Here is a 22,632-nt window from a genome sequence, read left to right as displayed (position 1 = left end):
TTAAAATACCTTGTTGATATCGCTTTTATTTCTTTGTCGATTAATGGTGTATTGAACGTAGTATGGATGTCATCATTTTTTATGTACCTGTCGGACACAGTTCCCCACACTTGAAGTCCGTAGGTCCAGATTGGTTTAATGACCGCCTTGTATACTAAAAGTTTGTTGGAAATATTGAGTTTAGAATTTCTGCCTATTAGCCAATGCAATTGTCGAAATTTTTCCTTTATTTGTTTTATTTTCTTTTTGATATGATCTTTCCAAGTTAGTTTTGAGTCCAGATGGATTCCAAGATATTTTGCAGATGTTTCAATTAGTATATTTTTATTGTTGAGCTTAATCGGCATAGCAGCAATCTCTGTTCTTGTCGTAAATATTACTTGTACAGATTTGTCCTCGTTTACTTTTAAACTCCATTTGTCAAACCACTTCTTTACATTGTTGGTGTACATCTGTAATTTTGTTGTTGCGGTTGAGAGGTTTTTGTCAGATGACAATAAAATTGTGTCGTCTGCGAATGTTGCTATAGTAGAATTAGTTTCGTCTGGTAGTGGTATGTCAGAGGTGAATAAGACATATAACAGTGGTCCTAGAACGCTGCCTTGAGGAACTAGTGCTGTTATTGGATGTATATGTGAGTATTTGTCATTGTATTTAATGTAGAAGCGTCGGTTATAAAGTACCTCTTGATAATTAAATAATAGTCGAGTGGTAGTATTGTCCTAATTTTATGCAAGAGTCCTTTGTGCCAAACTTTGTCAAAAGCTTTTGCGACGTCTAAAAATACAGCTGCGCTTATTAATGCATTTTGTTCTTGTAGTCGCTAGGCATAGAATTTTAGCTTTGAACGACATACGCATTTACAGGAATAAAGTGAGGGGCCCGTGTGTGCGGTTGTATGTACATGCATATGTGTATACAAATAAGCATTGTTTTGCTGAAAGTTCAAAATACAAATATGTACGTACATAGGTTAGGGCATCAAGTGTGCATATGCACATACAAATATGTACATGTATATACAAAAGATAATTGTTTTAGCATTTTTTAGGCAGGAACTCGATCATTCGGATATTTACTTCCTAATTATTGTCTGAAATATCATATATACATATGTACGATGTTCGTGGGGTAGGGTATGGTTGCTTCAGTGCATACATATGCGTGCAATACTATATTTATTAAAGATGCAATTGAACTTAGTTGTCCCATATACGCAAATACGTTGTTTTGAAGTTTCCTTTTATTTATTTTAAATTTCAAAGTTTTATACTATCTAAAAAATGCATACAAATGTGTATCATTCTCTGCAATAAAATGTAAATCAAAAAAAATTTCGTTTGCCAAAGGAACAAGTGGAAAAAGTCGTAGAAAGAACTCGAACAATTGTTGTTCTGTGCGCGAATTGACGACAAAAATCTATATGGATTTTGACTATGCATTACTAAGCGCAGTGAAAAGTTGTTGCTACGCAGTTGTTATTAAAGTTGTCGTTCGTAATTTTTTTTCTTGCTTTTGTGATCGTCGTCCTACTCTTTGTACGTGCTCAAGAGAACGAAGTTGAAACGCCGATAAGTTGTAATGGGCAAAGTAAAGCATATACCAGCAAAAACAAAATAATCAAGAGGAAGTTGAGAAAAAAGTTGAAACAAAAGCAGCAATGGTAACGGGAGGTGAATTAGCGAATACGAGAGAAGATAACAGTAGCGGGGAAATGGAAGAAAAAATTCAGCAATTTCTACAACTTCTTACTCTTAAAATACAAGTTGACGAACAAAGAGACAGTAAAGTAAAAATATCAACAGAGAATTTTGAGAAAGTAATCAGCGAGTGTGATGGCCGTTCTATTCCAATTATTAAGTGGTTTGAAGTTTTCGAAGCAAATGCCAACGCATACGGTTTGACAGATAAGCGAAAGTACGGAGTCACGTCCTTCGGGATCGGGCGAATAAGCTGGGCTCTAAGCTACCGTGGGGGTTGGCTATCCGCACGGAAGGCCTGTAGTAACAGGTTAGTTGTGAATAAGTCTTAAACAAATAAAAAATTCCCGACAATGAGCGGCAGTAGCGAAGGATGCAGTCTAAAAGTTAGTAATTCCGATATCGTTACTGTGTCAAAGGTGAATAGACACTGCCTTATTAAACGAGTGTCCCGCGCACCATGCATGATCAGCAGTACAAATCCAGGAGCGACGACAGTTAGCGGCTACCTGGTCAGCGTCTGTACCCCAGATTAGGGGCGGCTGTTTGATAGTGGACATTAAGACCGAGCCCAGTAAGGTCTTAATTACGATATACTGGAAAATGTTTGGAACATACTGCCGCGAGCTGACGGCTGCACTATTCTGTTTCTATAGTAAGCAGAGTGAAATCTAGCTGAAATGGCATTCAGGTTAATGGTGCAGCCGCCCCCACCCCGTTAAAACTATGGCAAATCTCCAAGAACGCTCCATATCCCGTCGCTATTAAGTGTCGGCGTAGGTCTAGATGTAACATTCCTAGTTAGCACTGATTCGGCTCTGAACTTAGACTCTCATAAGGAGCCTTCGTCAACCCTCGCATGGCCTCCCTGCTTGCAAAGATAACCATGGAATCATGAACAAGTGACTACGCACCGGGATAGGGATAACGGCTTACGAGTTGGGGTCCAACAACTATGAATACATGCAATCAAAATATAAATATCCTAGAAAAAGCTAAAATAGCAACAATCAATCCATCATTGGATCTTCCAAAAGAGACTGCAGACAGCAGTAACAGCAGCGGGGAGCTGGTAAAAAACCCCTTTCAAAGGAGCTCGAGATTGGCTCATTCGCCTCCGTTGATTGGAAGAACCCGATCTGCGTCACCATGCATGCAGTACAGCAGTGTCGCAAAGGAAGCCACAACAGAAGAGCTCAACCGCAGCATCAGTGCTAAAATTAAAGAGCTAACGGAGATGATGGAACTCCCAAAGCGTAATATTAACCAGCCAATGCGTGATCTGGTTTCGAGCATTTCTGAACTCCATAAGAAGTTCGAAAGGTCGATACTCACTTCTAGAATAAGGATGTTAAAAGGGAGAAAAAGTGTGGTACTCGAAGCAAAAAATTAATGCACGCAAAGAGATGTATAGACACAGTCGGAACACTGAAGGCAACGCCGGTATCAACAAAAGAGCAAACCAGCTCCGAATGATGGAGCACGGTAATAAATAAGAAAAACCGTAAAGGAAACGACAATAACACTCCAAAAATAGACGGGAAACAAACAGACGAAGCAAACACGCGGGGAAATCGCAGGCGATAGAGACCGCCCCGTAAAGACGCGATCGTTGTGAAAAGCGTTGGCAATGTCTCACACGCTGACATTCTGAAACGTCTAAAAACAGAGCCATGTTTACTCGAAAGTATATGGTGTTAAGAAAATTGCAAATGGTGACTTGCTACTGGTGTTTGAGCGATCATCTGATCCAAACACTCTGAAGATCAACGAAGCAGTTAAAGCTGTCTTAGGAGCTGTAGTTGAAGTAAGGACACTAACTGAACTACGCCAAATCGAAATTTGTGATCTCGACGAAATCACGACGAAAGACGAAGTTCATGAAGCTATAACTAGCAAATTCAAGGAACTAAATGTGCCTTTGTCTGCAGTTGCTAACTTGTGAAAAGCTTATGGTGGGACGCAAACGGCGACCCTAAAAGTTAAACCAGAGATCGCCACTAAGCTTACAGCCGCAGGCAAAATACGGATTGGCCTAGTTATCTGCCGTATTAGAGAAAACTTGCCCGAAAATGTGCTTTAAGTGCATGGAGTACGGGCATGTCGCAGCGAGATGCAAAAGTACCGACAATTTCAAGTCCTGCTTTAAATGCGGCAGTAAAGATCACCAGGTGAAGAGTTGTACCCAAACAGCAAGTTGCTTAATTTGCAAAAAGAAACAAATAAGCGACACCGCACACGCGATGACTAGCAACAAGTGCCCTTTATATCAAAGGGCACTCAAAGAAATACGACATAAATGAAGCTTCTCCAACTGAATTTAATTCACTGCGAGAAGGCTCAAAGCCTGCTCGAACAGTCTGTACGAGAGCACAAAATAGACATTGCAATACTCAGCGAACCCTATAAATACGGAACGATGGGAACGATTGGGTATCCGACACAACAGGTAAATCAGCTATATGGAATTGTGGAATGATTAGGTCACGAATGACGAATACAAACGCAACACGTGGCTATGTACGAGCCCGTGTTGGTAAGCTGTTTGTTTACAGTTGCTATCTTCCACCTAGCTTAACCCTAGCGGAAGCCATACACGCACTGGAAGAACTTGCACATGACATTAAAAATCATTGTAGCTGGCGACTTTCACGCTTGGGCAGTGAACTGGGGATGCCCCCGAACCACCCTAGAGGAAAAGCCCTTTTAGAAGCGTTCGCTATGCTTGACATAGCGCTTATGAATTCTGGGAATCAGCAAACATTCCAGAGAGCAGGGAAAGGGTCAATAATCGACCTGACATTTGTTAGCTCTAGCCTCGTGAGTAGTACGAGATGGTCCCTTAGCCAGTATTACACTGGCAGTGATCACTTTGCAATACTTTGCGTTATAGGCAAATATGATAAGCCGAAGTCATCTAACTCGCACGAGGTCAGATACCGGGTTGGACACGCTTCTTACTGGACACGGCAGGGAAAATATTATAGAGGCTAATTGTGAATCGCCTGGAATCTGCCATCGATAGTGCCGGAGGGTTATCGGTGCACCAATATGGCTTCCGTAAAACACGCTCTACCACAGATGCTGTTATAGCAGTTAAGCGCATTGCTCACAAAGCGATCGAAGGTTCTCGCTGGCTCTACGGAGATAAAAAGTATTGCTTAGTCACAACGTTAGATGTAAAAAATGCATTTAATACAGCAAACTAGGGCAAAATCCTAAATGCGCTGGAGAATTTCCGAGTCCTAGTTTACATTCGGAAAATGGTTGCATGCTACTTCACTAACAGAGTACTGCAATACAAAATCGACAAAGGAATGAATATAATGTACAATGGAGTCTTGCGTCTCCAACTACCTCCAGGATCTCAAATCATAAGGTTCGCTAATGACATGGCAATCGTAGTCGTTGCTAAATTCCTGAACCAGGCTGAAGCGATTTGCAACCAAGCGGTCGAAATCACAAAAGATTGGCTGCGCAATAGTGGTTTAAGCCTTGCAAACCATAAAACAGAGGCAGTTCTCATCAGTAGCAGGAAAATATAATAGTTGAAACAGCAAATCTTAGAGTAGGTGACCACGCCCTAGAGTCTAAGTTGTACATCAAATATCTTGGGGTAATGATTGACCACAGGTTGAGCTTTAAACAGCACCTAACATACGCCACCAATAAAGCAACGAAGGCTGTAACTGCATGGACACGTATTATAATGAATACGAGAGGACCTGAGCAGGCTTTTAGGAAGTTGCTTAGCAGTGTGGTATCGTCAATCTTGCTATATGCGGTGCCATCCTGGGTCGAAGCAACAAGCTGAAGCACATACATGAAAGGCATTAAATCGGTATACAGGTTATGTACCCTCAGGGTGTGCTGTGCATTCCGTACAGTATCGGAGGATGCTGTATTAGTCCTCGCGGGTATGGTACCAGTTAAGCTGACTGCACTCGAATTCGCTGAAATAAAAAAACATCGAGCGGATCCAGCACAACTGACTAACTGATGGACTGAACGGGAGCGAAGCATCCGTACTTGGCAGGAGGAATGGAGGAACTCCATGAACGGACGATGGACATATCGATTGATCTCGAATATCACAAGATGGATAAATCGAAAGCATGGTCAAATAGATTTCCACCTGACCCAAGTACTTAGTGGGCATGGATGCTTTAAGGCTTATCTGCATAGATTTAAGCACGAAGATGGCCCGTACTGCACCTTTTGCGACTGTCTAGTTGAAGATGCAGAACATGTTTTCTTTGTCTGCCCTCGTTTCGAGCTGGAAAGAGTAGAATTGAGTGATAGGGTGGGGAATCCAATAATGGTTAGCAACCTAGTAGATATCATGCTTGATTCAGAAGAACATTGGTCCGCTGTCAGTAACATGGCAAGAATAGTAATTACCAAGCTGCGTCGCACTGAATAACAGCGCAGATTTTTACGTAGAGGCAATAGTCACACCCCCTCCCGTGAAGTGGTACCTAGTAATACTTAACGGCATTAGGAATCACCAAACTTCGTCACGCTGAGCAGCAGCGCAGATTTTCAAGTAGAGGCAATAGGCCGCTCCCCTCCCAGAATTAATACTTAATTATAAGTAATTACCAAGCGGCGACGTGCTGAACATTTTCATGAAGGGGCAATAGGCCGCTCCCCCTCCGTGAAGTATTACCTAACGGTCGTCCCGCGGGAGGGAAACGGAGCAGGGGTGGGTTTTTAGTGGGTGAGTCGAAAGACAAGTCTCGCACTTTTCGGCTTTCAATGCTTTTTGCCACCTCCATAAAAAAAAAAAAGATAAATGAAAGTGTGTACAGGCGAGAGGGATGTGTGGCACTGCGAAATTGGTTTTAGAAGCAGAAACAGTATCCGATTACACCGGCTTGAAACAGGCGCTTATCGATGAATTTCAATATAAATGGAATAGTGCAGAGAAAGTGCAGATGAAATAGTGCAGATGAAAGAGGAATTTTGTGTGTACGAGCAGTTGCATATTAACGAAAAAAATGCTGTAGTATTCAAAAACAAAGTGTGGTAAATATAGAACAAGTGGCTCAGAAAAAGAGAAAAGTGCACTGCTTTAGCTGTGGCTCAGCAGAGCATAAGCGAAAATATTGTACTGCTGAAACGAAATGTTTTAAATGCAACGAAAACGACCACATTTCAAAAATTGCTCAAATAAGACAGAAAATGTTTATTTAGTGGTTAAGCAGGGCCGTTTAAAACAAATTTCAATAAATCATGTACCAATTGATGGGTTTGTTGACACGTGTTCAGATGCTACAATAATCAAAGAAATTGTTGCAAAGCGAATCAATAATATAAGAATAAATTGTAGTAAGACAGAATTACGTGGACTGAGTAATAAAACAACGAAACCTGTTGGAGGGTTTTCAGCAGAAGTGATAATTTACGGTATTGTTCCAGATAACAAAATGGGATGTGATGTTCTTTTAGGGCATGATTTTGTTAAGAAGTTCCGCATGGTTGCTGACTAAGGGGGTTATAAGTTCGAAAAATTAAAGGTAGAACCAGCTGTTTTAGCGGATTACGCCGCTGACGTTTTTAATGTTTTTGAAGCGCCAACTGTAACGGTACGGCCAAAATAGAAATAATGATAGAAGAAAATTGTCAGTCGGCTACGGCACTTACAGAGCAGTGTCCCATAACGTTAAAAATTCTACCTGATGGCTCAATCAAACCATTTCGTCAGTCGCCAAGTCGGCTTTCGCCAGATGAAGCCGCAGCAGTTAAGAATCAAGTAGATGAGTTGATTATCAAAGGTGTTGTACGCAAATCCACTTCAAACGTAGGAAGTCGAGTAGTAGTTGTTCGCAAAAAAGATAACACATATAGAGTTTGTATCGACTATAGGAAACATGCTATTACCATGCTGCTTGATGATTGTTTTCCGGTTCCCCTGATGGAAGAGGTGTTAGAGAAACTTCAGGGTGCCAAAGTTTTTACAGTATTGGACCTTGAAAACAGGTTTTTTCACGTGCCAGTGGAGGAGACAAGTGAAGCATTTACGGCGTTTATCACCAGAGAGGGTTTGTTCGAGTTCAACAGAGCACCATTCGGTTTTAAAAATTCGCCTGCCGCGTTTATTAGATTTGTTAATCACATATATCAAGATTTTATTAACAATAATATCATGTAGTTATACATATATGGACGATATTATTGTTTACGCCGCTACGCCTGAAGAGTGCATGCAGGAGACGGAGAAAGTTCTTGGAAGGGCCGCGCAGTATGGCCTGAGGGTTAAATGGAGTAAATGTAGTTTTCTTCAGTCACGTATAAATTTTCTCGGACATGTCGTCGAAGATAGTAAGATTTGGCCCGGCAAAAAAAACAGCAGGAGTAAATTTTAATATGGGCCCAGAAGAAGTAAAAGCAGTACAAAAATTGAGACAGCAGTTGACAAGTGAGCCTGTGCTTCAAATATTCGAAAGGGGGGCACTCACTGAGCTGCACACGGATGCATCGAAAGAGGGTTTCGGTGCTGTGCTGCTTAAGATGTTTGACAGCGAGTTTCATCCCGTATATTTTTGGAGCAAAAAACTTCTGAGGGGGAAGCGAAGAAGCACAGCTACATTTTAGAAGTCAAAACAGCGTATTTAGCAATTAAGAAATTTCGCCATTACCTGTTGGGCACTTGGTTTGAGTTGGTTACAGATTGCATTGCGTTCAAGCAGCACTTCGAAACAAGAAGTACCAAGAGAAGTTGCACTATGGGTGCTCTACCTACAAGATTTTAGCTTCGATGTTCTACGCGCAGGCTGCAAAATGCAGCACGTTGACTATTTGAGCCGCTATCCGCAATCGTTCATGGATGTTACTACAGAAATATCAGCCAGAGAAGGCACAACAGAATGATGACCACATAAAGGCAATAGTCGAGCTAATGAAAGAGCGTCCATATGAAGATTATACGTTGAAAGGTGGTATGCTGTTTAAGTCGGTTGAGGGTAACGATTTGTTGGCGATACCAAAACGAGAATCGCATGATATAGGTCATTTTGGATAGGCAATACTGGATTCCGCACTTGGAAAACAAAGTAGGTAAATTTATCGCGAAATGTATTAAATGCATTGTCCACAACAAAAAGTTAGGTAAGCAAGAAGGCTACCTGAATTACATCGATAAGGATGACACACCGCTGCACACACTACATATCGATCACTTGGGGCCGATGGATGCTACATCTAAACGGTACAAATATATATTGTCGATAGTCGATGGGTTTTCCAAGTTCGTGTGGCTGTTTCCCACAAAGTCTACGGGCCACGAAAAAGTAATTCAAAAGTTGAGCGAGTGGTCTAATACGTTTGGTTTTCCGAGACGAATAACAAGTGATCGAGGTACAGCGTTTACTGCAAAAGGTTTGGTTGAGTTTTTCGACACACACAAAGTTGAACAGATTTGGACAACAACAGGAGTGGCCAGAGGAAATGGTCAGATTGAGCGCGCAAACCGCTCGATTTTATCGGTTATTGCTAAGCTGTCAGGGGATCAGCCGGCGGTATGGTTCAAATATGAGCCTCAGGTTCAGAGAGTTATTAACGCACACGTTCATGCATCTACGAAGACATCGCCTTTTAAAGTTTTGTTTGGCACAAAAATGTTCAGTCAAGCTGAAGGTCGTCTACTTGAATTATTAGAGGGAGAGATCGTATTACGTTGCAGTGAAGATCGACAGAAATTGCGTGATGAAGCACGGCGCAATATCATGCAAGCGCAGCAGATGAACAAACGTAATTTTGACAAAAAGCGTCAAAAAGAGCATGGCTACAAAATTGGCGATCTCATCGCAATAAAGAGAACCCAGTTTGTGACTGGTCACAAGTTAGCCAGAAAATTTTTGGGTGTATACGAAGTCTCCAAGGTCAAAGGTAACGGCCGTTAGGATGTGAAGAAAGCAGCGAACGTCGAAGGCCCGCAAATAACCATGACTAGTTGTGATAACATGAAGTTATGGCGATTTGTCGAGGAAAATGAAGAACTCTTGTCATGTGTGTCAGATAACGAAGGTCAAGAAGGCCGAATGTAAGACAGAGTATAAGTTTTGATACAGAGAGAGAGATAAACAGTTTTTGGCGTTAGACGTAGTAGTCGGCGGACAGCTGAAGCGGAAAGTCTCATTGGAGCACGAGAGCTGAATATTCATTTTCGTTTTAATACAATACTCTGTAATATGGTACATTTTTATAATTAAATACTCTTTTTGCATACATGTATATATTGATATACATACATATGTATATATCACTATACCATATACCAAAACACTTGTATGCTCTTTGAATTATCGTCTTAAATTAATTTCGACTCAAAAACTTAATCAAAATTTTCATCAAATTTTTATAGTTTTAAATTTACTAAAACGCACTCACACCTAAATGCGAGGTCGTTTCATGATGTATTTTCTTTAAATTCTTAAAATTAAATCAACAAACATTAAATTTACTTTGATTTTAAATGTTGGCGCATATAATAAATATTCAAATCATCATCGTTCATCAATCAATCATTTATGTAAGTTTGTTTGAAAATATAAATTGAATAAATTTTCGTTTATCAAGGGAACATAGAAATGCACAAGCAAATTCTTTGCAAAATGCCGTCGGCTATTCGTCAATTTGATTTCCTACAGAAACCAAAAACTGTGCAGAGCCAATATACTAGAGAATTCGCTGTAATTAGCTCTGTTAAAAGCTTCACCACACTCCGACGGTGGTTAGACCTCACTTTTTTACAATTCACACTATTCGTAGCCCGTGAGACTTCTCTATACATTAACGTTCTCTGCGCAACTCATTCTAAAAAAATTTGAGAAGCAAAATGTAAGAACAGTTTGAATGTGTGGAACCAGCGTGTTATTGGTTTTTATTGCTTTAGTTGTTGTTTTTGCAAAGAATTTTAAGTTATTTTATTATAGAATACCGATGAGAAAATATCGTTATCTTATGAAGATATTATTTCTGCTGGTGATTTCCACTGGAATTTGTTGATTGAACACTGCATAACTGACATAATGAGCCATTTTGGTATGTTACCAGTAAATTCAGTAACATCGCCTCACTTCACCATTAATAGCGCATTTCTCATTGACCACTTTTATACGAATAACTTAATATGAATTTTATTATATGACATGCCTTCTTTTCTTTTTTCAAACATGACTTAATTTTCTTGACGTTTGACTTATGTGTCACTACAACTGACGACGTTCAGCACTTTAGCTTTAGAGATTTTAAAAATATAGGCTATGTTAAGCTTAACAATGACGTAAATAAAATTGACTGGCACTCTGTAAAGTACCTGATAGCTATCGGCGACCAAATGCAATATTTACAGTAGAATTTATTAAATCTACTTAACACTCACGTTCTAATCAAGACAATCATTAAGCAAAATTATGACAACATTTGGTTAAATTCAGAAATTAAGAAAGCTATAGAGTGGCAGCATAAAATGGATGACCGTTGGAAAAGATACAAAACATATGATTTTCATAATCAGTTTTTAGTTGTGAGGGAGGAAATTACTAGAATGGTTAGAAATGCCAAATCCAAATATTTTGATAGGGCAATTGGCAGCAAACAAACTTGGCAAAAAATCAAATCCCTTGGTTTTGTTAAAAGCCAAGTGAAAAATTGGTAAAATTTGGTAGATCTCGAGTCTATAAATGAAATATTTGTAATTTTTTCGGCACCTCGAGTCACGATCCCTAACGTACAGTTTTCTAGCCCTCTAGCAAATGATCTAAAATTTTGCTTTTCGTTCGTTGATCAGTTCGACGCCCTTGAATGTTTTCTTTCTATCAAGTCAAATGCTGCTGGGATGGATGGTATACACCCTATTTTTCTAAAAGCTATATTGCCAATTCTACCTCCATATATTACTCCCTGCTTTAATATGATACTAACAACTCCTCTTGGAAATGTTGGAAAACCGCTAAAATTTTGCCCATCCCTAAAGCTGACGGTGAACTCAGACCAATTGCAATTTTACCCTATCTTTCAAAGGTATTCGAATTAATTATGCATAGACAGTTGAGTGCTTTTCTTTCTAAGAACTCACTTTTGCACAAACGTCAATCCGGTTTTCGAAAAGAACGTCATTGAATAACTGCGCTTATTGACGCATTATATATTCGTAAGTCCATTTACGAGGAAAAGGACACTTTTCTTACCCTACTTGACCACACATGCCATTCGATTCAGTTAACCAAACTAAACCAACTAAAAAAAGGTTACAAGCTGTCTATAATGGATCACTGATATCATCTGTTTCAGAATTTTACAGGGGATTTCCGCAAGAATCTTATTCTTGGTCCTTTTCTCTTTCCTTAGTACATCAACGACTTACCAGCAATCTTTACCGATATGCATTCTCACTTGTATGCAGATGATGTTCAGATTTATCGATCTTGCAAACTCAATGATATAAATGACTGTGTTCTTAAAATCAACCAACATTTATGCTGCATTAATAAATGGGCATCCGACAATGCACCAGCTCTAAACCCTAAGACGTCTCAAGTGCTTGTTATTTCCGGAAAGCCCCTCGACACTTTAACTTTCCAAAAATCTTAGTTGACGTCATTGCTATCAATTATGTGCATACGGCTAAAATTCTCGGAATAATTTCCAACCAAAGATTAACTTGGTATAGTCGCATAAATTTAGTCGCTCTGGACTATGCAACACTAAACTCCTTTGGCATTCGCATTCTAATTATTAAAACATATGTTTTGCCATCGTTATTGTATGGTTGTCAAATCTTTGTAAGTTGTGGTTATGCGTGTAAACAAAAGCTTAATGTATTGTTTAATAATACTACTCGTTATGTGTTCTGGATTAAGGTAACAGACCACGTTTATCATCTTTCTGACATGTCCTTGGATAAATTATTTCATTTCCGATGCTTCTTATTTTTGCACAAAATCTACTAGTAGAAAGTACCCGGGTACCCCGCCCTCAGAATAACTGCCTCGAAGTCAGTGAGAAATTCTAAACTTCTCGCTCCTATATACAAAACACTAACGTCAGAATGACAGTTATTGGTGCATGTGACTCTACTTTGGAATTTTCTTCCCCAAAATTTATTACCTAATATAAGTAGCATGAACACATTTAGACGTGAACTTCAGAAATATGTTAGCGCTATGAGAGATTATTTTATTTATTTATTTATTTGTCTTTGAATGGATACATTCTTACAGACTATGTTAAGCTAATGTTCAATAGTTTAGTAGATGGTCGACTAAGATGCCATACGGCCATGTAAAATCAGCACCAGAAGAATTGAAAACCCTATTTATATCTGCACATGCCCTCGGAATCGGAGCATTCACCCCGTAGTTGGTTCTCGAGAAGACAAATTTTAAAAATTTCGTACTGTCGAAGCCTCATATTGGGAATATTAAATTGAATTTTACTTAAAAGGGAAGGGCAATCAATAGATCCAGAAATGATACGAATAATAAATGAGCACTATAGAATAGATCGTCTGCTATCAAGGGGTTTTAAGTCAATCAATAAACATCGAGAGCGGTACGATGGTACAGGTTCAGAAAAGTTTAAAGATCGTAGCGCAAAACGAAGAAAAACTTTCTGAACTCCCTCAATCCGATTAGACAGACCTATTTGAGAGTGTGTGGGTTGGTAAATGCAGAACAATTTCGGCGTACGAATGCTAGCATCGCATATGACCGTCTTATGAATTGGTTAACATGGCTAGTGAAATTGAGCTTTGAGTCGAAAATAACGCCTAAGTCTTTAATTTCTTCAACGGATTGCAAAGGTAAGCCAGCAATACTATACGAAGTATGCAAAATATTGTTTGATTTACCATATTTTACGTCAAAGCATTTGCTTATATTTAGTGATAAACGGTTTAAATAGCACCAGTTCCGGACATTGTGTAAGTCGGTTTGCATCTTTTCAGAGTCACAAGAAAAGCATAAGCCAATATCGTTAATAAAGAGAATAAAAAGAAGGGGTCCTAGAAAACTTCAAGACTTGCAACGAAACCATGCTGGTTGGTAGACATATGTAAGACCTTTAACAGCAAAATATAACTTATCATTCAAAGTTATCTCAAAAAATTTCGAGACAGACGAAAACTTCGAAATCGGCCTGTAATTGCTAACATTGTTTTTATTTCCACTCTTAAATATAGGAGTAATGGAAGTAAATTTCCAATCCTCGACAAAGATACCGGAGGACAACGATTTATTAAGACACAAGCAGTTCTTCAGCAAGATGGCCGAGAGGCCATCCGAGTCAGTTTTCGATGTAGGCTTAAGCTTCATAATACCATTGACGACATCAGTAACAGATAGGAACAATGTCCCAAAATTATGAGGTGAAAAACTATTAGAGGGCAAAACCAGAGAACGTTAAAGTAAAGAGAAGTCTCAATGATAGGAGAGTATTCATTTTCGAGGGGTACTCGTCTCGCGAAGACTGTTTCACCACAGACACATTTTTCAACAAAAATTAACAGTAAGGGGATGAATTATGTAAATTTAGCAGCAGTCGATAAGAATTTCTTGGTGATTAGAAGCAAAGAATGTTAGGTAGCTTTTTAATATGACCTATATATTTGAATTTTTCCAAATCATCCAAAATTATATACATATGTTATGTCTGTCTGTCTGCTGTCTGTAGAACTTTGTTGAATCCCTTCAACTAAATCAAAATCCTCTATAGAAAACGCTTCATTACCAGGCGAACAGGAAGATGGCATATTCCAATATTGACTATTTTCGAATTGTCGAGAAAATTGGCATATGGGCGGCTTGTTTTATAAATGAAAGTTCTTGCTCTTAGAACTATGAGCTCTAATTTATCAATGAATTTTTTGATGATGAGGTTTTGTTGTACAGTACAATAGTTGAAACTGTTCGGCGCCGCCGCGACTATTCAGCGCTATGACAACTAGAATGATGGCCGCTACGCCTGCGTCTATGACTGCATTTTGTTCTTGTAGTCGCTAGGCATAGAATTTTAGCTTTGAACGACATACGCATTTTGAGGAATAAAGTGAGTGCCCTGTGCGTGCGGTTGTTTGTCTGGTTGCGGTTGCATATATACATGCATATGTCTGTCCCCCATTTTAGGGGCGGCTGTTTGATAGTGGACATTAAGACCGAGCCCGGTCTTAATTACGATATACTGGAAAATGTTTGGAACATACTGCCACGAGCTGACGGCTGCACTATTCTGTTTCTTTAGTAAGCAGAGTGAAATCTGGCTGAAATGGCATTCAGGTTAATGGTGCAGCCGCCCCCACCCCGTTAAAACTATGGCAAATCTCCAAGAACGCTCCATATCCCGTCGCTATTAAGTGTCGGCGTAGGTCTAGATGTAACATTCCTAGTTAGCACTGATTCGGCTCTGAACTTAGGCTCTCATAAGGAGCCTTCGTCAATCCTCGCATGGCCTCCCTGCTTGCAAAGATAACCATGGAATCATGAACAAGTGACTACGCACCGGGATAGGGATAACGGCTTACGAGTTGGGGTCCAAAAACTATGAATACAAGCAAACACAATGTAAACACCGTAGAAGTAGTTAAAATAGCAGCAAGTAATCCATCATTGGATCTGCCAAAAGAGACTGCAGACGGCAGTAACAGCAGCGGGGAGCTGGTAAAAAACCCCTTTCAAAGGAGCTCGAGACTGGCTCATTCGCCTCCGTTGATTGGAAGAACCCGATCTGCGTCACCATGCATGCAGTACAGCAGTGTCGCAAAGGAAGCCACAACAGAAGAGCTCAACCGCAGCATCAGTGCTAAAATTAAAGAGCTGACGGAGATGATGGAACTCTCAAAGCGTAATATTAACCAGCCAATGCGTGATCTGGTTTCGAGCATTTCTGAGCTCCATAAGAAGTTAGAAAGGTCGATTCTGACTTCCAGAATAAGGATGTTAAAAGGGACCAAAAGTGTTGTACTCGAAGCAAAAAATGAATGCACGCAAACATCGCCTCTTATAAAGCGCGTCACGGATGGTACGCCAAAGAGATGTATAGACACAGTCGCTGCACGGAAAAGCCCGGCAAAAAAGAGCAAAAGTGACCGCGATGGAACACTGAAGGCAACGCCGGTATCAACAAAAGAGCAAACCAGCTCCGAAGGATGGAGCACGGTAATAAATAAGAAAAACCGTAAAGGAAACAACAATAAAAGTTCAAAAATAGACGGGAAACAAAGAGACGAAGCAAACACGCGGGGAAATCGCAGGCGACAGAGACCGCCCCGTAAAGACGCGATCGTTGTGAAAAGCGTTGGCAATGTCTCACACGCTGACATTCTGAAACGTCTGAAAACAGAGCCATGTTTACAGGAGCTTAATTCTAAAGTATATGGTGTTAAGAAAACTGCAAAAGGGGACTTGCTACTGGTGCTTGAGCGATCATCTGATCCAAACACTCTGAAGATCAACGAAGCAGTTAAAGCTGTCTTAGGAGATGTACTTGAAGTAAGGGCACTAACTGAGCTACGCCAAATCGAAATTCGTGATCTCGACGAAATAACGACGAAAGACGAAGTCCATGAAGCTATAACTAGGAAATTCAAGGAACTAAATGTGCTTTTGTCTGCAGTTGCTAACTTGTGAAAAGCTTATCGTGGGACGCAAACGGCGACCCTTAAAGTTACACTAGAGATCGCTACTAAACTTACAGCAGTAGGCAAAATACGGATTGGCCTAGTTATCTGCCGTATTAGAGAAAAACTTGACCCCAAAAGGTGCTTCAAGTGCATGGAGTACGGGCATGTCGCAGCGAGATGCAGAAGTACGGACGACTTCACCAAGTCCTGCTTTAAATGCGGCAGTAAAGATCACCAGGCGAAGAGTTGTACCCAAACAGCAAGTTGCTTAATTTGCGAAAAGAAACAAATAAGCGACACCGCACACGCGATGACTAGCAACAAGTGCCCTTTATATCAAAGATCACTCAAAGAAATACGACATAAATGAAGCTTCTCCAACTGAATTTAAATTACTGCGAAAAGGCTCAAAGCCTGCTCGAACAGTCTGTACGAGAGCACAAAATATACATTGCAATACTCAGCGAATCCTATAAATACGGAAATGGGAATGATTGGGTATCCGACAGAACAGGTAAATCAGCTATATGGAATTGTGGAATGATTAGGTCACGAATGACGAATACAAACGCAACACGTGGCTATGTACGAGCCCGTGTTGGTAAGCTGTTTGTTTACAGCTGCTATCTTCCACCTAGCTTAACCCTAGCGGAAGCCATACACGCACTGGAAGAACTTGCACATGACATTAAAGATCATAGTCCGGCCATTGTAGCTGGCGACTTTAACGCTTGGGCAGTGAACTGGGGATGCCCCCGAACCACCCCTAGAGGTAAAGCCCTTTTAGAAGCGTTCGCTATGCTTGACATAGCGCTTATGAATACCGGGAACCAGCAAACATTCCAAAGAGCAGGGAAAGGGTCAATAATCGACCTGACATTTATTAGCTCTAGCCTCGTGAGTAGTACGAGATGGTCCCTTAACCAGTATTACACTGGTAGTGATCACTTTGCAATACTTTGCGTTATAGGCAAGCATGATAGGCCGAAGTCATCAAACTCGCACGAGGTCAGATACCGGGTTGGAACTTTGGAGCCGGAAGTGCTCGAAATAATGATGGCAAATTTTACACCTACTGGAAATGCGGCTGAAAAAACTAACCAAGTCATGAGGCAACTCACTAAAGCATGTGATGCAGCTATGAGTAAAACAAGGCCTAATAAAAACCATAGAGAGCCCGTTTACTGGTGGACGGAAGAAATCTCTGCAGCTCGCGAAGAATGCAATAGAGCAAGAAGAACATATCAGTGGTCGAGAGGTACGACCAGCTTTGAAAGGAACAGACTCCTATTTAAACAAAAAAGGAAAACGCTAAAAACTGCAATTAAGAGCAGCAAACGCCAGTGCTTTCAAAAACTATGCGAGGATGCTGACAGCAATCCATGGGGATTTGCATACCAGCTGGTGATGAAAAAAACAAAAGATTTCAAACCGCTGCCCACAACGTGCCCGGTTATTCTGCGCAACGTGGTCAAAACATTGTTCCCCCAATAGCAAGGCATCGCAGCTAACGCTGCCAGCTGTATGGAAGACGATGGAAATCGATGCCTAGCCAACGCTGACGAAATTTTGCACATTTGCAAACAGATCAAAGGCAATAAGGCACCCGGGCCCGATGCGATCCCGAATGAAGCTCTTAAGTTGGCAATCCAAAAGCATTCAGAAATCTTTGTGGATGTTTACAACTCCTGCCTAGAAGAATGCACATTCCCGAAAGAGTGGAAACTGCAAAAGCTAGTGCTAATACCAAAAGGGTCTAAGCCGGCGGAAAATCCCTCAGGCTACCGCCCACTATGCTTACTGGACACGGCAGGGAAAATATTAGAGAGGCTAATTGTAAATCGCCTGGAATCTTCCATCGATAGTGCCGGAGGGTTATCGCCGCACCAATTTGGCTTCCGTAAAACACGCCTTACCACAGATGCTGTTATAGCGGGCTAGCGCATTGCTCACAAAACGATTGAAGGTTCTCGCTGGCTCTACGGAGATTAAGAGTATTGCCTAGTCACAACGTTAGATGTAAAAAATGCATTTAATACAGCAAACTGGGGCAAAATCCTAAATGCGTTGCAAGCTACTTCACTAACAGAGTGCTGCAATACAAAACCGACGAAGGAATGAAAAGGTACAGAGTAACCGGAGGAGTACCACAGGGGTCAGTGTTGGGCCCGCTCCTCTGGAATATAATGTACGATGGAGTTTTGCGTCTCCAACTACCTCCAGGATCTCAAATCATAAGGTTCGCTGATGACATTGCAATCGTAGTCGTTGCTAAATTCCTGAACCAGGCTGAAGCGATTTGCAACCAAGCGGTCGAAATCACAAAAGATTGGCTGGGCAATAGTGGTTTAAGCCTTGCAAACCATAAAACAGAGGCAGTTCTCTCAGTAGCAGGAAAATATAATAGTTGAAACAGCAAATCTCAGAGTAGGTGACCACGCCCTAGAGTCTAAGTTGTACATCAAATATCTTGGGGTAATGATTGACCACAGGTTGAGCTTTAAACAGCACCTAACATACGCCACCAATAAAGCAACGAAGGCTGTAATCGCATGAACACGTATTATGATGAATACGAGAGGACCTGAGCAGGCTTCTAGGAAGTTGCTTAGCAGAGTGGTATTGTCTATCTTGCTATATGCGGTACCAGCCTGGGTCGAAGCAACTAACTGCAGCACATACATGGAAGGCATTAAATCGGTATACAGGTTATGTGCCCTCAGGGTGTGCTGTGCATTCCGCACAGTATCGGAGGATGCTGTATTAGTCCTCGCGGGTATGCTACCAGTTAAGCTGACTGCACTAGAATTCGCTGAAATGAAAAAACATCGAGCGGTTCCAGCACAACTGACTGACCGAAGGACTGAACGGGAGCGAAGCATCCGTACTTGGCAGGAGGATTGGAGGAACTCCATGAACGGACGATGGACATATCGATTGATCCCGAATATAACAAGATGGATAAATCGAAAGCATGGACAGAAAGATTTCTACCTGACCCAAGTACTTAGTGGGCATGGATGCTTTAAGGCTTATCTGCATAGATTTAAGCACGAAGATGACCCGTACTGCACCTTTTGCGACTGTCTAGTTGAAGATGCAGAACATGTTTTCTTTGTCTGCCCTCGTTTCGAGCTGGAAAGAGTAGAATTGAGTGATAGGGTGGGGAATCCAATAATGGTTAGCAACCTAGTAGATATCATGCTTGACTCAGAAGAACATTGGTCCGCTGTCAGTAACATGGCAAGAATAGTAATTACCAAGCTGCGTCGCACTGAATAACAGCGCAGATTGTTACGTAGAGGCAATAGGCCACACCCCCTCCCGTGAAGTAGTACCTAGTAAACGGTATTAGGAATCACCAAATTGCGTCACGCTGAACAGCAGTGCAGATTTTCAAGTAGAGGCAATAGGCCGCTCCCCTCCCAGAATTAATACTTAATGATAAGTAAATACCAAACTGCGACGTGCTGAACATCAGCGCAGATTTTCATGAAGGGGCAATAGGCCGCTCCCCCTCCCGTGAAGTATTACCTAACGGTCGTCCCGCGGCAGGGAAACGGAGCTGGGGTGGGGTTTTTAGTGGGTGAGTCGAAAGACAAGTCTCACACTTTTCGGCTTTTAATGCTTTTTGCCACCTCCATAAAAAAAATGCATATGTGTATATTAATAAGCATTGTTTTGCTTGAATTCAATTCACATGTTTATATTTGCATATGCCATCTTCCTCTGTGCCTGGTAATGAAGCGTTTTGTATACAGAATTTTTTGATTTGATCAATTGAACGTATAGTATAGTTAGGGATCAAGTGTGCATATACGCACACGCACATACGTCGATGCATATGCAGAAGAAATTGTTTTAGCATTTGCAGGAATTCGATCATTCGAATATTTACTCCCTTATTATTGCATGAAATATGATAAGGCGATGCTCGTGAGGTAGGTCATGTTGCTTCAGTGCATACATATGAATGCGTGCAATACTATATTTATTAAACATGCAATAGAACTTAGTTGTCCCATATACTATATGTATGCAAATACGTTTCTTTGAAGTTTTCTTTTATTTATTTTAAATTTCAAAGTTTTATACTATCTATAAAATGCATACACATGCATGTATATGAATTATTCCCTGTAATATACATATGTAAATTGGAAAAAATTTCGTTTGGCAAAGGAACAAAAAATGCATATTCAAATGTAAATATATATGATAAGGCAATGCGTCGTGAGATAGATCATTGTTGCTGCAGTGCGTGTGCACATACATATTATTCAAACAGTTAAATTCCTTTAAATGGCCCTTCAGAAAATTCACAAAATTCCAACTCAAGAAAAGAGGAATATGATGTTTATCGGTTAAAAATATGGGAGCAATGCCTTCCGCCAAAGCGTCAACTATTTGAAATAAACACTAGATCTAGGATTCTATTAAGGCTATTATAAAAACCATTAATTTGTGATAAATCGAGTCATTAATAACTATAAATGACATGAATTTCGGCTGAAGAATTTACGTTAGAAGCCATAAAAGCTGCCGAGTTTCTAAGTGGGGACCAACCCAAGCGACATAAATTTAAATCACCGAGGACACAAAGATAACTGTCACCAGCTATACTTGATGCTAATGACACAACATTGTCAGCATGTGCAAAGTATAAATAATCTGGACTATTCGGCGGAATGTAGGATGCACACACATCAACTGTTCTAGATGAGCCATAAACACGTACACAAAGCTGATCGATGAGTTTGTCAGAATTCATAAGTGTTACCAATGTGCCCAAAATTTTCTCCGACCAGCAATGAGAACACCACCTCCCCCGAACATCCAAATTTTACAGGGTCATGGTCTTTACGAAAAACATCGTACAAATTGAGGTCAAAAATTTCACAGTCGAAAAAGTTTTCATTCAGCCAAGATTCAACGAATACAAAAATATCAAAGTCTAAGAAAGAACTTTTCATATACACCGTCGAGCATTTAGTCTGAAGTCCAAATATATTTTGAAAATACAATTTTAGTAATTTATTACTAGTGATGGAGTTAGCTGCAGCAGTTACGGAATTAGAGGTGGAGTGACGTCTTTTTGAAAAAAAGTGAATGGCCGAATTTTTCGGTTCGTAAGCCATATATCCGCATTTAAAAGCTTGCCATAAAAAAACTCAGAAACGCCTAGCTTAAAATTGATTTTCTTGAAATCCTTTACGAGGGTATCCTTTTTGATAAGCATATAGCATGAAAGAAATTTGCGGTCATTTTCTGCATGTTTCGCAACATAGTCCACAATATCGTCTACTGTCACAGCGTTTGAGAATGACGGTATGTGCATCCACTTCATGTTAGGAACTACACTTAACTCACTATTTTAGTTTGAACCGATAACTAAAGATTGTTTAACCTTTTTTCTATTAGCTCTAGTTACGGTTTTCCATTCACGAGTACGATCAGAGAGATCGTTCGAGACATCAGTCATGGCTAATTGAGCTGGCACTTCCAGTTAAATGCGATTTGATGTAGGTGAAGAGAAGTCGGCATTGCCGTTGCTTTTTTGCAAGTTGATATTGATGGGGAGTAACAGCAGCGCTAAAAGAGAGCGGCGCATCGCCAAAAAAAGCATGAGAGTGCGAAGCAGAGGAAAACGAATTAGTGTCACCATGCGGAGCAGCAACACGTTTACAGGCGACATAGCAGTAGTCACTGGTAGTAGTGGCTCCTGTCTCTTTGATTTGCTTTTCGCATTTTTTGTGTTCTTTGCATGACACTCACAAGTAATTCATTAGTAATGTTAAATTGATTTGTTTTTCTGTGTAACTTAAAATATCTTTGTAAACTTTACCACGAAAATTGTAACCTATTGTGACTAGCACTAGTATAAGGTTCTAAGGAATCCAAATTGGTGTGTTGGTAATATTTCTTTATTTTCTATGCTATTGTTCAGGCGCTTTATCAAAAAATTTTCCAACAGTTTTAATACAACGGCAACAGTGTTATTGTTCAATATGATGCTTTGGAGGCTTTCCTGGTTTTAGAATCATGATAACATCAGATATTTTCCAATAAATTGAAAAGTATTGCAGCTTAAAGCAAGCGTTCATTTTTAGTTAGTTTTGTAATGATGTTTTGAGGAATTTGTTCGAGGATTTCGGCAGTTATTAAATCAAGCCCTGGAGATTTCTTTGGCTTTAACTTTCGTATCTCGTCGCACATCTCATCTTCAGTTATGTGTACTATATCGATATCATTATCGCTGGCTTTGCCATCATAATTAGGTGTTGGTGATGAGTCGCTGTTGGGTTTAAAGAT

General features: G+C 40.3%; 1 protein-coding gene across 1 annotated transcript; it reads left to right on the top strand.

Moving 5' to 3' along the window:
* Positions 1-15,241: 15,241 nt before the first annotated feature.
* Positions 15,242-18,261, top strand: LOC129249867 (uncharacterized). The gene is made up of 2 exons (XM_054889535.1): positions 15,242-15,856; positions 17,815-18,261. Exons 1-2 carry the CDS (start codon positions 15,242-15,244, stop codon positions 18,259-18,261), a joined length of 1,062 nt encoding a protein of 353 aa, XP_054745510.1.
* Positions 18,262-22,632: the final 4,371 nt, after the last annotated feature.

Source organism: Anastrepha obliqua, chromosome 6 (genome assembly GCF_027943255.1).
Source record: "Anastrepha obliqua isolate idAnaObli1 chromosome 6, idAnaObli1_1.0, whole genome shotgun sequence".
In the NCBI taxonomy this organism is placed as follows: domain Eukaryota; kingdom Metazoa; phylum Arthropoda; class Insecta; order Diptera; family Tephritidae; genus Anastrepha; species Anastrepha obliqua.
The sequence above is the reverse complement of the archived record's forward strand: the minus strand, read 5'-3'. Positions and strand labels throughout refer to the sequence as shown.

Bases quoted from the DNA above. Each gene is read 5' to 3' on its own strand.
- LOC129249867 (XM_054889535.1), top strand. From the start codon at position 15,242: ATGAATACAAGCAAACACAATGTAAACACCGTAGAAGTAGTTAAAATA. The intron at 15,857-17,814 runs GTAATAAATAAG...TTCCCCCAATAG, and splicing joins GCTCCGAAGGATGGAGCACG to CAAGGCATCGCAGCTAACGC.